Here is a 10,941-nt window from a genome sequence, read left to right on the forward strand (position 1 = left end):
TCAGTTTTATTCATTCAGTCTCTCTGTGAGAGACTCGAATCTCTGAATTAACAATTTTATCGTTCGAGTCTCTCATTCAGAGACTGTGAGAGATCCATAAAAACACCTGGGCAATAACTGAGAGACTGTGAGAGACTGTCAAAAAAACTGTTTAGCGTCTCTGAATGAGAGACTGGAGTCGCTCATAGAGAGATCCTCATTTCGTGTCCAGTCTCTGAACGAGAGACTCGAATCTCTGAACGAAAGACTCGAATCTCTTAATAAGTGGTGTCTCGATAGACATTGTTAAAATTTTCAAAGTTCAACGTATTTCAGTAATCCTAGTCTTTCTACGAGAGGCTCGAGTCCCTCAATTTTTCAGTTTTATTCATTCAGTCTCTCTGTGAGAGACTCGAATCTCTGAATTAACAATTTTATCGTTCGATCTCTCATTCAGAGACTGTGAGAGATCCATAAAAACACCTGGGCAACAACTGAGAGACTGTGAAAGACTGAGAGAGACGCTCTCAGAGACGCTGAAAGACTGAGAAACTGGAGAGAGACTGAAAATTTTTGTCTAGGGTAATTTAAATGTTATAGTCAGTGAAACCAAATTTGGTGCAAACTGCACTACTGATACAGTAGATACCAACAAAAGGGTAATAACTAAATAAAAATTAAAATATGGATCACAGAACGAATTTATAAATTGTAAATTCTAATTATGATTTATTATTGCACCAGTTTCGCTCTCTTATTCTGTGCGTAACGTATAAATATTTCAGGTCCTGATGAAGTTACCGTTAAAGCCGACTAAACATCGCAAAAAGCAATAGAATTTCACTTCAGTATCAACACCGATTATCAGTTCTAGACTGATTGTGTGCTTATGGACTAAAACAAAACTGTAAATTTTATTTGTTAAAATTATTGGCATACTGAAAGATTTCATCAAAATTTTAGTTTTGAATGTTTAACAGTAAATATTTTTTTATCAATAGTGTCTTAACCATTTCCTGTTCTTTTCAGTTAAAATTGTATTCGTACCACATCCTGTGATATCCCCCAACTCTGTCTATTATAAAAGGCAAATACAAATATTTTATCGAATGTGACCTTGTATTGTATTGATAGACTACGTGTACGTCCACGTCTTATATGTATTACGTACTTGCCTATAATATTATTTGTATTATCAACATTCCTGTTTTCTAAATCTGACGTACAAAGAAAATTTATTACCAACTAAATATTATAAAATGTAAAAGTCATCAAAATTTGAATCATTCGATTCTCATTTTTGTTTTTTTAATATCGATCAAATTTTCAGAAGCCAAATTTGTTGTTTATCGTTATCGAGAAGATATTTTGTCTCTCACTGTAAACTTAGTTGCGAGTATTCACTTTAAGATCCTGCTGACTACATTGAGTTTATCGAATATTTCGATCAAATAAGTCATTTTCATTTGTGTCCAATTTATTGTATCAACGTAAGACCTACAGTCCGAACGTTCCCTCATCTGGCATCTAGGTATCTTTCTTTCACAAAACTAGCGGTACTTGTCCCTAATATTATAATATGAACCGTTAGGGTTTGGTCTTTTGTTACTGACTTGTTCATGAAAAATATGCTATTGTTACAGTTAAATACAGAATGGTTGCTTTTCCCAGAATTTTGTATACTTTTATTAGGACAAAAACCACCGTATCTCGCGGATCTCCTGAGACCTTTCCGTTTCGCATTTTAATGTTATTATACTCCTCATAAAGCCTTAGTAATGCGAAGCAATAGTTAAATGTTGTTAAAATAATTTTATTGAAACTAACATTGCGTTTTATTGATAAAGTCAATTATAAATTTCCACTGGGTAAGCTTAAATGTGTCTATTTACCTCCGCACTCCTAATTATTCCAGGGGGTTTTGGGTGACCAGTAGCGATAACTACTTTAACAATTAAATAATAAATTTGGTGTTAACGTAGGGATTTACACATATGTTAAAATATAAGTATTTTTGCTTCATTCTGCGGGATACACTGTTTTTTGGCTTAATTTATGTTACGTGAACCCACTTTGATGCTCTTAAGTCACTTACCATCAACGTTTTTTTTTATTAAAAGTAAGATTCTATAGTTTTATAATTAAAGTCACTGTATTGTGCGCGTATCACAGAAGCACTTATGCGTTACGTCAAAAAGTCTATAACTTGCCGAATTCCACCGAACGCATTTTCACTCAAAAATGAGATCCGGGTGCATGGAGTGGTGGGTGACTCATTCCCGAATTCATCATGTACATCGTTTCCGTGTTACTCGATTGAAGGTACATGTAATAGTTATAATTTTGAGCGCTGTGGTCGGATCCTGTAGGAGAAGGTCCTGAAGGAAGAGCCATCGACGGCGATGATGGTGGAGGCTTAAATGCAGCCGCGTGGACTCCGGCCAAAATATCGGTTACACTGTGAGAGCTAGGCCACGAAACAGGACTCGGCCTTTGTGTTTGCGACCTTTGAACTTTCTGATTCGGATAATTGTATGACGAGTAGACGCTTTTGTAATAGGGGTGATAAGAGTGATGTGACAATGTCCCAATCTTGTTCCTAAGAATTCTGCTAATGGAACTCACGGACGGAACGTTGTATTTGTCGCAAACTGCTTCTGCTAGGAGCTTGTCTCGTATTTCCCAGGCAAAAATGCCTGGATCTTTTTGTTTTAATTCCTTGATAAAGGCTACCACCTTGGGGGTTGTAACGCGGGGTTTAGATCCACCGATGGCGCCAGGAAGAATTGACCCTGTTTCGTGGTATCGAGCGAGGATTTTTGAGACACATCCGTGAGACACCCGGAGTTGTCTGGATATATCGCACGGCCGGATACCCACCTGGGATAGTTCAACTATTCGAAGTCTGACAGCGTTTGGTAGTGGACGACCATTCACAAAAATACCACCCAACTGATTTACTTCACCGTATTGTTGGACTTGGCCATCTGGAAAGAAAAGAATTTTATAAAAAACTTAATTCATCTGACATCATCTATATAATTCTTGTAATTCTAATAATAAAACAAACCACCCTCTGATCTTCACCGTAGCGTAGTTAAATAAGAAAATCTATACTAATGTCTAAATGGTTCGTACGTCTATTATTATTTTTCAGTTCGACAAGTTGAGATATCCCTGTTGTCTGGGCTGATGGGTTGTTTTCCCAACAGACCTCGGCCCATCAGCTCGAACAACAATTCACCTATATTCGACGCCGGTCGTGAAAACCTGCTTAAAACAGCATTAAGATATCCTTGAACATTTTTGAATTCCACTAAAGGTAGCAATATATTACAGATGGCGTTTACCACGCTGTTTGTAGTAATTCATAAAACGTTATCTGAAGGCAGCAGGTAGTATAGTTGGTCTGTCGGAACTGTCTACGACGTGCTGNTAACGTGAATTTTCGCTATCTCGAACACAAGGAGGTGCGTAGTTAGTGAAGTTCGACTGCATTACATTATTATTGAGGTCACCCTTCGCAATAACTTTCAATTTTGATTCTGTTAACAGATTTAAAAAATTCCATTTAATTTGAGTTTTATAATTGGAGAAAGGCACGTATTCTGGATTCTGAACAGAAAACTCAAACTCCAACTTAAACATTGCATTTTTACATTCCTTAAGGACCTTGCTGATCTAAAAAATTGCAACTTACCATTCTGTTGCCTGCACTCGACACAAATCGATCCTAAGTACATGATGTAGGTAGAAACTTAGGACTTACCCTGAAAACAAAATTAAATACTGTAAAGGCTGTTTGAATTTATTTCTAACTAAACGGATATGCTATGGAATAATTGTGGAATGTGTGCCACAATAAAATAATTTCGAGGTCTTTCAACTTCCGGTTATATCGGAAGTAGTCAATAATTTCCTTATTGTAAATGAAAAACTGTTGTTTTGTACTTCGCCCCTCTACCTCAGGGTATTCTTTATTTAAATATTCCATTTCTTTTATAAATATTTTGAAATTATGGTATTAGATAAAAATTCAGTTCATCTTATAAGAGGTTATTCGGATGGTTCTGGTGTGTCTGGTACTAGAGTATTCAGAACCATATGCGGGGACTGGATACTGAAGCTCCAAAGTAACGTAGTTCTCTATATTTATATAATTTTTGGCAGATCGAAGAGGATGTAGAAATGGATCAATGGATAGATTGCACTCGGGAAATAGTAGGAGTAAAGGTGAAATATTTCCTATGACAGATAGTTTACAAGTCCACGTTGTTCTAGAAAGGGTCCAAGAACATGTCTTGTCCTAAATGTCCTTGCTAATATCACACTAGTAAGTTATCGTTAATCGTAGACTGAATCAAGCGACAGAAAATTGTAACAGTTCGGTCATACTGATGTATTCTTGTTCATGAGAAAAAGTAAACACAAGAACTACATCGAAATAAGAAATAACAGTACGGTAATCAATTAAAAATACAATTTAGTACAAAAGACTTATTCCAATACAATTTTAATTACCAATTTTCATTGGATAAATTTGTTATTACACTTATTAAATTACTATAGCTGGTGTTAGTTTCTTCTTTTTTCTGTGGTCGAATTACTCGCTACTGCCGGGTACCTGGCGTCATCATCCGGTACCCGAACCGAGTACCCTGCCCATCTCTAGTCCACATATATGTATATTTAGTGGTTCCTCAAAATAATTCCCATCAGTTATATTGAGTAATAAATACAAATATGCACGTACGTATTAATATACGGCTGTTCGTATGCGTACCCCCACTGTATGCATTATAGCAATGAATCCATTCATAAATGAACACTTGGCGCTACTGATATACACATGCAGACAGCTTCTGTACAGCTGCAGGCCCGGTGCTTTATCGTAGATAGACGCAGCCGTGGGATCCAAGTCGTACCCCTATTGCCCACAACAAACCCCTGCCATACATGCGCTACAAACACATCGCACATGGAATAATCGCATGAGCACAGGCGACGGATACATCGACGACAGCTCATTACCACCGGTCGCCCTGATTTGAGTACCCGCGTAATTATTCCCATTAAACAGTCAGCCGGTAGTCCGTCCGTCTCGACCAGGCGTAGATTTCGTGGTACCAATATGCCAGTGGTGGCTATTCAGGTGAAGTAGATGAAGAATCTCTTCACCTACTGCCTGAGTAGTATCGAGATCTATGGGTTGTTCGGAAAGTCATTTCGTTTTTTTTTTTGTGGAAATGAAAGACAGTTTTCGTATAATAAACAAATACTTTATTAAATTATACATTGACCGTTCTGGTCCAACACCTTTTGCCATCTTTCTGGTAGTAGCATAATTCCACGCTCATAAAATTTTTGGTCTTTGCTGGCAAAAAACTGATCGAGGAGGTTTTTGACCTCCTCATTTGAGGTGAAGGTTTTACCGTCTAAAAAATTTTGGAGTGACCGGAACAAATAATAATCCGATGGTGCCAGGTCTGGAGAATATGGTGGGTGTAGCATTGTATCCCATTCAAGCTGTAAAAGCTTTTGGCGAGTGACCAAACTTGTGTGAGGTCTCGCGTTGTCTTGGTGAAACACTACACCTTTCCTGTTGATTAGTTCTGACCTTTTCTGTTGAAGTGCATCATTCAGTTTGTCCAGCTGATGACAGTAGACTTCCGAATTAATCGTTGTGTTATCCGGTAAAAGCTAAAAAAAAACGATTCCTTTAAAATCCCACCAAACAGACAGCATCACCTTTTTTTGGTGAATATCGGCTTTGGAAATGGTTTGAGCCGGTTCATCTTTTTTGCTCCATGACCTCTTGCGTTTGACGTTGTTGTATACAACCCATTTTTCGTCCCCAGTGATGATGCGCTTCAAAAACGGATCATTTTCGTGACGTTTGAGAAGCGAATCGCAGACGTCAATGCGGCGACACAGATTTCTCTCTGTGAGAACATGGGGAACCCATACATCGAGCTTCGAGGATAATCCCAGGCCTTTCAAGTGGTCATAAACTGTTGAATTTGATAAATTTAACCTCAATCCGATCTCACGTGTTGTTATTCGCCGGTTCACATCAACTAATGCCTTTATCGCGTCTTTATCAGCTTCAACCGGCCTTCCCGAACGTGGTGCATCTTCGACATCAAAATTGCCGGATCGAAATTTAGCGAACCAGTTCTGGCACTGGCGTACTGTCAACACACCTTCTCCATACACATCAGTCAATTTCTTTCTGGCTTGAACAGCATTTTTACCCTTTCTGTAGTAAAACAGTAAGATATGTCGAAAATGCTGCTTATCGCTCTCCATATTTAAAAGGGCACCAACCAAAAACTACTGCGTAGAATTAATTGGAATTTTTCACACACAAGCCTTGCTATATGAGCTCTCAAAGCATATAAAAATTATACGGCTTAAATGTGAAGTTGGGTGCAAAAGGATACAATTAAATCCTCTGTCGGGAAAAAACGAAATGACTTTCCGAACAATCCTATTATTTCTTTCAGAAAATTCAGAAAATAAGTTTAATTGATGTTATACCTAATTATGTTTTGTTTTATGAATTTGTATTCCTTGCAAGGAAATGCTTCGGATTAATAAAGTAAAAGGTACAGATTAGCCCCTATGGATTTCGACAAACTAGTTTAAATTTGCATTGTGCAATCAATGTGTGTTCCTTGACAGCCGTTTATTTTATTTGTTTAATACATTCCTGATTTACTTGTGCAGTGTTAAAAGTTTATTTAAAATGGTTGGCACATTAACGCAGAAATATTTTCATTTTTTGCACGGGGGACACTGGCTGTTCCACGTGTTTCGGGATACGCGCCAAGAAAATGGTCCATCAAGCAAACACGACATTCTCCTCCTCAAATCTAAGTAACATTTTAAAATCTGATTCTCGTGGTGTACGTCTTGGTTTGTAGTACTTTCTTGTATGTAAATGCACCATATCAGCCATAACAAGCACAATACTGGGACCACACATCTAAAGATTACTTATACAAGTTCTTTTAGATAAATTTAAACACAAAAATAGTCCTACAAATACATAAATTTTTTATGTTACAAGCTGTGTGATGCCTGGGCAGCTACTTAAAAGTTGAAAAGAGCGAAAAAAGTCGTTGTAAACCTAGACTCCTTTTTTCTCGTCGTGGAACAGAGAAGAGCTCGCAGCTGTTTGACCAGGCTACTGCACCTTAATGGTCATATTTGTGCGTACGCTAAGTTGTTGGTATCTGCCATTTTGAAACTCTTCACCTATTCTTGAAGGTACGAGCCGCCACTGGTATATGCAAGTCATTAGCTCGATAGACGCTCGTCGCGACCGTTTGCTTGAATTGATTTTGGGAATTGACGGACTAAGTTGGCGCTTTTATCCGGGTCATTTCAATAACAATGCATTTCCGGTAATTCTTATCTATTGTTTCGATCGACCGTTTAGGGAAATCAACTGAGTGACCCTGCTAGGTCAAACTTCTAACAAGGAAATATCAAAAATCGTTTAGTATTATACTTTTTTTCTGGAACCTCTTCTTTTTATTTACAGTTAAAGACACCATTTTTTTGATTCCCTTCAATAGAAATTTTATCGTATTGTAAGACAATAAATAAGTTGAAAGATGAAAGTAAATGTGACAGTTTTATTGCGGACTATACCAATTTTAAAAGTCCCAGCTATACATTAAGCTTTACATAAAAGGCTTTANGAGAGACTGTGAAAGACTGAGAGAGACGCTCTCAGAGACGCTGAAAGACTGAGAAACTGGAGAGAGACTGAAAATTTTTGTCTAGGGTAATTTAAATGTTATAGTCAGTGAAACCAAATTTGGTGCAAACTGCACTACTGATACAGTAGATACCAACAAAAGGGTAATAACTAAATAAAAATTAAAATATGGATCACAGAACGAATTTATAAATTGTAAATTCTAATTATGATTTATTATTGCACCAGTTTCGCTCTCTTATTCTGTGCGTAACGTATAAATATTTCAGGTCCTGATGAAGTTACCGTTAAAGCCGACTAAACATCGCAAAAAGCAATAGAATTTCACTTCAGTATCAACACCGATTATCAGTTCTAGACTGATTGTGTGCTTATGGACTAAAACAATACTGTAAATTTTATTTGTTAAAATTATTGGCATACTGAAAGATTTCATCAAAATTTTAGTTTTGAATGTTTAACAGTAAATATTTTTTTATCAATAGTGTCTTAACCATTTCCTGTTCTTTTCAGTTAAAATTGTATTCGTACCACATCCTGTGATATCCCCCAACTCTGTCTATTATAAAAGGCAAATACAAATATTTTATCGAATGTGACCTTGTATTGTATTGATAGACTACGTGTACGTCCACGTCTTAAATGTATTATGTACTTGCCTATAATATTATTTGTATTATCAACATTCCTGTTTTCTAAATCTGATGTACAAAGAAAATTTATTACCAACTAAATATTATAAAATGTAAAAGTCATCAAAATTTGAATCATTCGATTCTCATTTTTGTTTTTTTAATATCGATCAAATTTTCAGAAGCCAAATTTGTTGTTTATCGTTATCGAGAAGATATTTTGTCTCTCACTGTAAACTTAGTTGCGAGTATTCACTTTAAGATCCTGCTGACTACATTGAGTTTATCGAATATTTCGATCAAATAAGTCATTTTCATTTGTGTCCAATTTATTGTATCAACGTAAGACCTACAGTCCGAACGTTCCCTCATCTGGCATCTAGGTATCTTTCTTTCACAAAACTAGCGGTACTTGTCCCTAATATTATAATATGAACCGTTAGGGTTTGGTCTTTTGTTACTGACTTGTTCATGAAAAATATGCTATTGTTACAGTTAAATACAGAATGGTTGCTTTTCCCAGAATTTTGTATACTTTTATTAGGACAAAAACCACCGTATCTCGCGGATCTCCTGAGACCTTTCCGTTTCGCATTTTAATGTTATTATACTCCTCATAAAGCCTTAGTAATGCGAAGCAATAGTTAAATGTTGTTAAAATAATTTTATTGAAACTAACATTGCGTTTTATTGATAAAGTCAATTATAAATTTCCACTGGGTAAGCTTAAATGTGTCTATTTACCTCCGCACTCCTAATTATTCCAGGGGGTTTTGGGTGACCAGTAGCGATAACTACTTTAACAATTAAATAATAAATTTGGTGTTAACGTAGGGATTTACACATATGTTAAAATATAAGTATTTTTGCTTCATTCTGCGGGATACACTGTTTTTTGGCTTAATTTATGTTACGTGAACCCACTTTGATGCTCTTAAGTCACTTACCATCAACGTTTTTTTTTATTAAAAGTAAGATTCTATAGTTTTATAATTAAAGTCACTGTATTGTGCGCGTATCACAGAAGCACTTATGCGTTACGTCAAAAAGTCTATAACTTGCCGAATTCCACCGAACGCATTTTCACTCAAAAATGAGATCCGGGTGCATGGAGTGGTGGGTGACTCATTCCCGAATTCATCATGTACATCGTTTCCGTGTTACTCGATTGAAGGTACATGTAATAGTTATAATTTTGAGCGCTGTGGTCGGATCCTGTAGGAGAAGGTCCTGAAGGAAGAGCCATCGACGGCGATGATGGTGGAGGCTTAAATGCAGCCGCGTGGACTCCGGCCAAAATATCGGTTACACTGTGAGAGCTAGGCCACGAAACAGGACTCGGCCTTTGTGTTTGCGACCTTTGAACTTTCTGATTCGGATAATTGTATGACGAGTAGACGCTTTTGTAATAGGGGTGATAAGAGTGATGTGACAATGTCCCAATCTTGTTCCTAAGAATTCTGCTAATGGAACTCACGGACGGAACGTTGTATTTGTCGCAAACTGCTTCTGCTAGGAGCTTGTCTCGTATTTCCCAGGCAAAAATGCCTGGATCTTTTTGTTTTAATTCCTTGATAAAGGCTACCACCTTGGGGGTTGTAACGCGGGGTTTAGATCCACCGATGGCGCCAGGAAGAATTGACCCTGTTTCGTGGTATCGAGCGAGGATTTTTGAGACACATCCGTGAGACACCCGGAGTTGTCTGGATATATCGCACGGCCGGATACCCACCTGGGATAGTTCAACTNTAGCGTCAGCAGATGAACGGATAAAATCATCCGGGTAAAGAAGAAAGACCATCATAATATAACATTCTTCTTTCGTCGCCGTCGCCGTCGTCTTGTCTTGTATTGCGTTTGTGAGTTGCTGAGCTTTGGTGTCTTTCTTTGTCAGCCGGGCAAGGACTTTCAGGACCGCTGCCAATGGATCCATTCATTGCGGAACACTTGGGTTAGCCCGGCGGAGCGGCTGCTGTACAGCTGCGACGCCTGATGACGAGCCCGGTGCGTTCTTTCGTTCCTTGGTTGCGTTGTTGTGTACGGATAAAGTTTGTGGCCGTGGGATCCAAACCGAGTGGACTTTCTGATGATATAATCGCGCGCTGCAACTGCAGCGGATCACTAATTTTCATTAAACCGTGGCGGGGCCGGTTTCAAACGGTCCAAAATCGATTAATATTACTTTAAATTGTCCAGTGTGGCACAACACGAAGTCTTAAAAATTACCCTAATACATTTTTCTCACATATAACAACCAATTTTCACATGAGGAAATGAATGCAGTTTGTGTTACTTGAACTTTTATCATCATCATTATAAGGTCGTCAGTCCTAAGACTGGTTGGACACGCACCTCCACTAATTCCTATCCTGAGCTAATCTTCGCATTTCCCTAAAAATAGAACATCCACATCCTTAATATTTGCGAACAGTAATCTAATTTAGGTCTACCTCTACTCCTCTTAACTCCTATTTCTGCCTCTAATATGTCTCTGACTGAGAAGGTGTCCTACCAACCTATCTCGCCTATTTTTTATTGACTTCCATAAGAGTCATCTGTTCTATTTCTAACCTTCTCTATCCACGGTATCTTCATCATTCA

At 37.6% G+C, this 10,941-nt stretch overlaps 2 protein-coding genes across 2 annotated transcripts; both read right to left on the minus strand.

Annotated features, from left to right (window-relative positions):
* Positions 1 to 1,568: 1,568 nt before the first annotated feature.
* On the minus strand, positions 1,569 to 3,722 carry LOC112904105 (paired box protein Pax-1-like). Its single transcript, XM_025973363.1, has 2 exons — positions 3,680 to 3,722; positions 1,569 to 2,993 (listed from the first exon to the last, which is right to left on the minus strand). Exons 1-2 carry the CDS (start codon positions 3,720 to 3,722, stop codon positions 2,215 to 2,217), a joined length of 822 nt encoding a protein of 273 aa, XP_025829148.1. The 3' UTR covers positions 1,569 to 2,214.
* A 5,059-nt stretch (positions 3,723 to 8,781) lies between these two features.
* Positions 8,782 to 10,273, minus strand: LOC112904106 (paired box protein Pax-1-like). The gene has a single exon (XM_025973364.1). The coding sequence runs from the start codon at positions 10,271 to 10,273 to the stop codon at positions 9,428 to 9,430; it is 846 nt and encodes a 281-aa protein (XP_025829149.1). The 3' UTR covers positions 8,782 to 9,427.
* Between the last annotated feature and the right edge of the window lie 668 nt (positions 10,274 to 10,941).

The sequence above is a fragment of the Agrilus planipennis genome, unplaced genomic scaffold (assembly GCF_000699045.2).
Source record: "Agrilus planipennis isolate EAB-ADULT unplaced genomic scaffold, Apla_2.0 scaffold144, whole genome shotgun sequence".
Lineage (NCBI taxonomy): Eukaryota > Metazoa > Arthropoda > Insecta > Coleoptera > Buprestidae > Agrilus > Agrilus planipennis.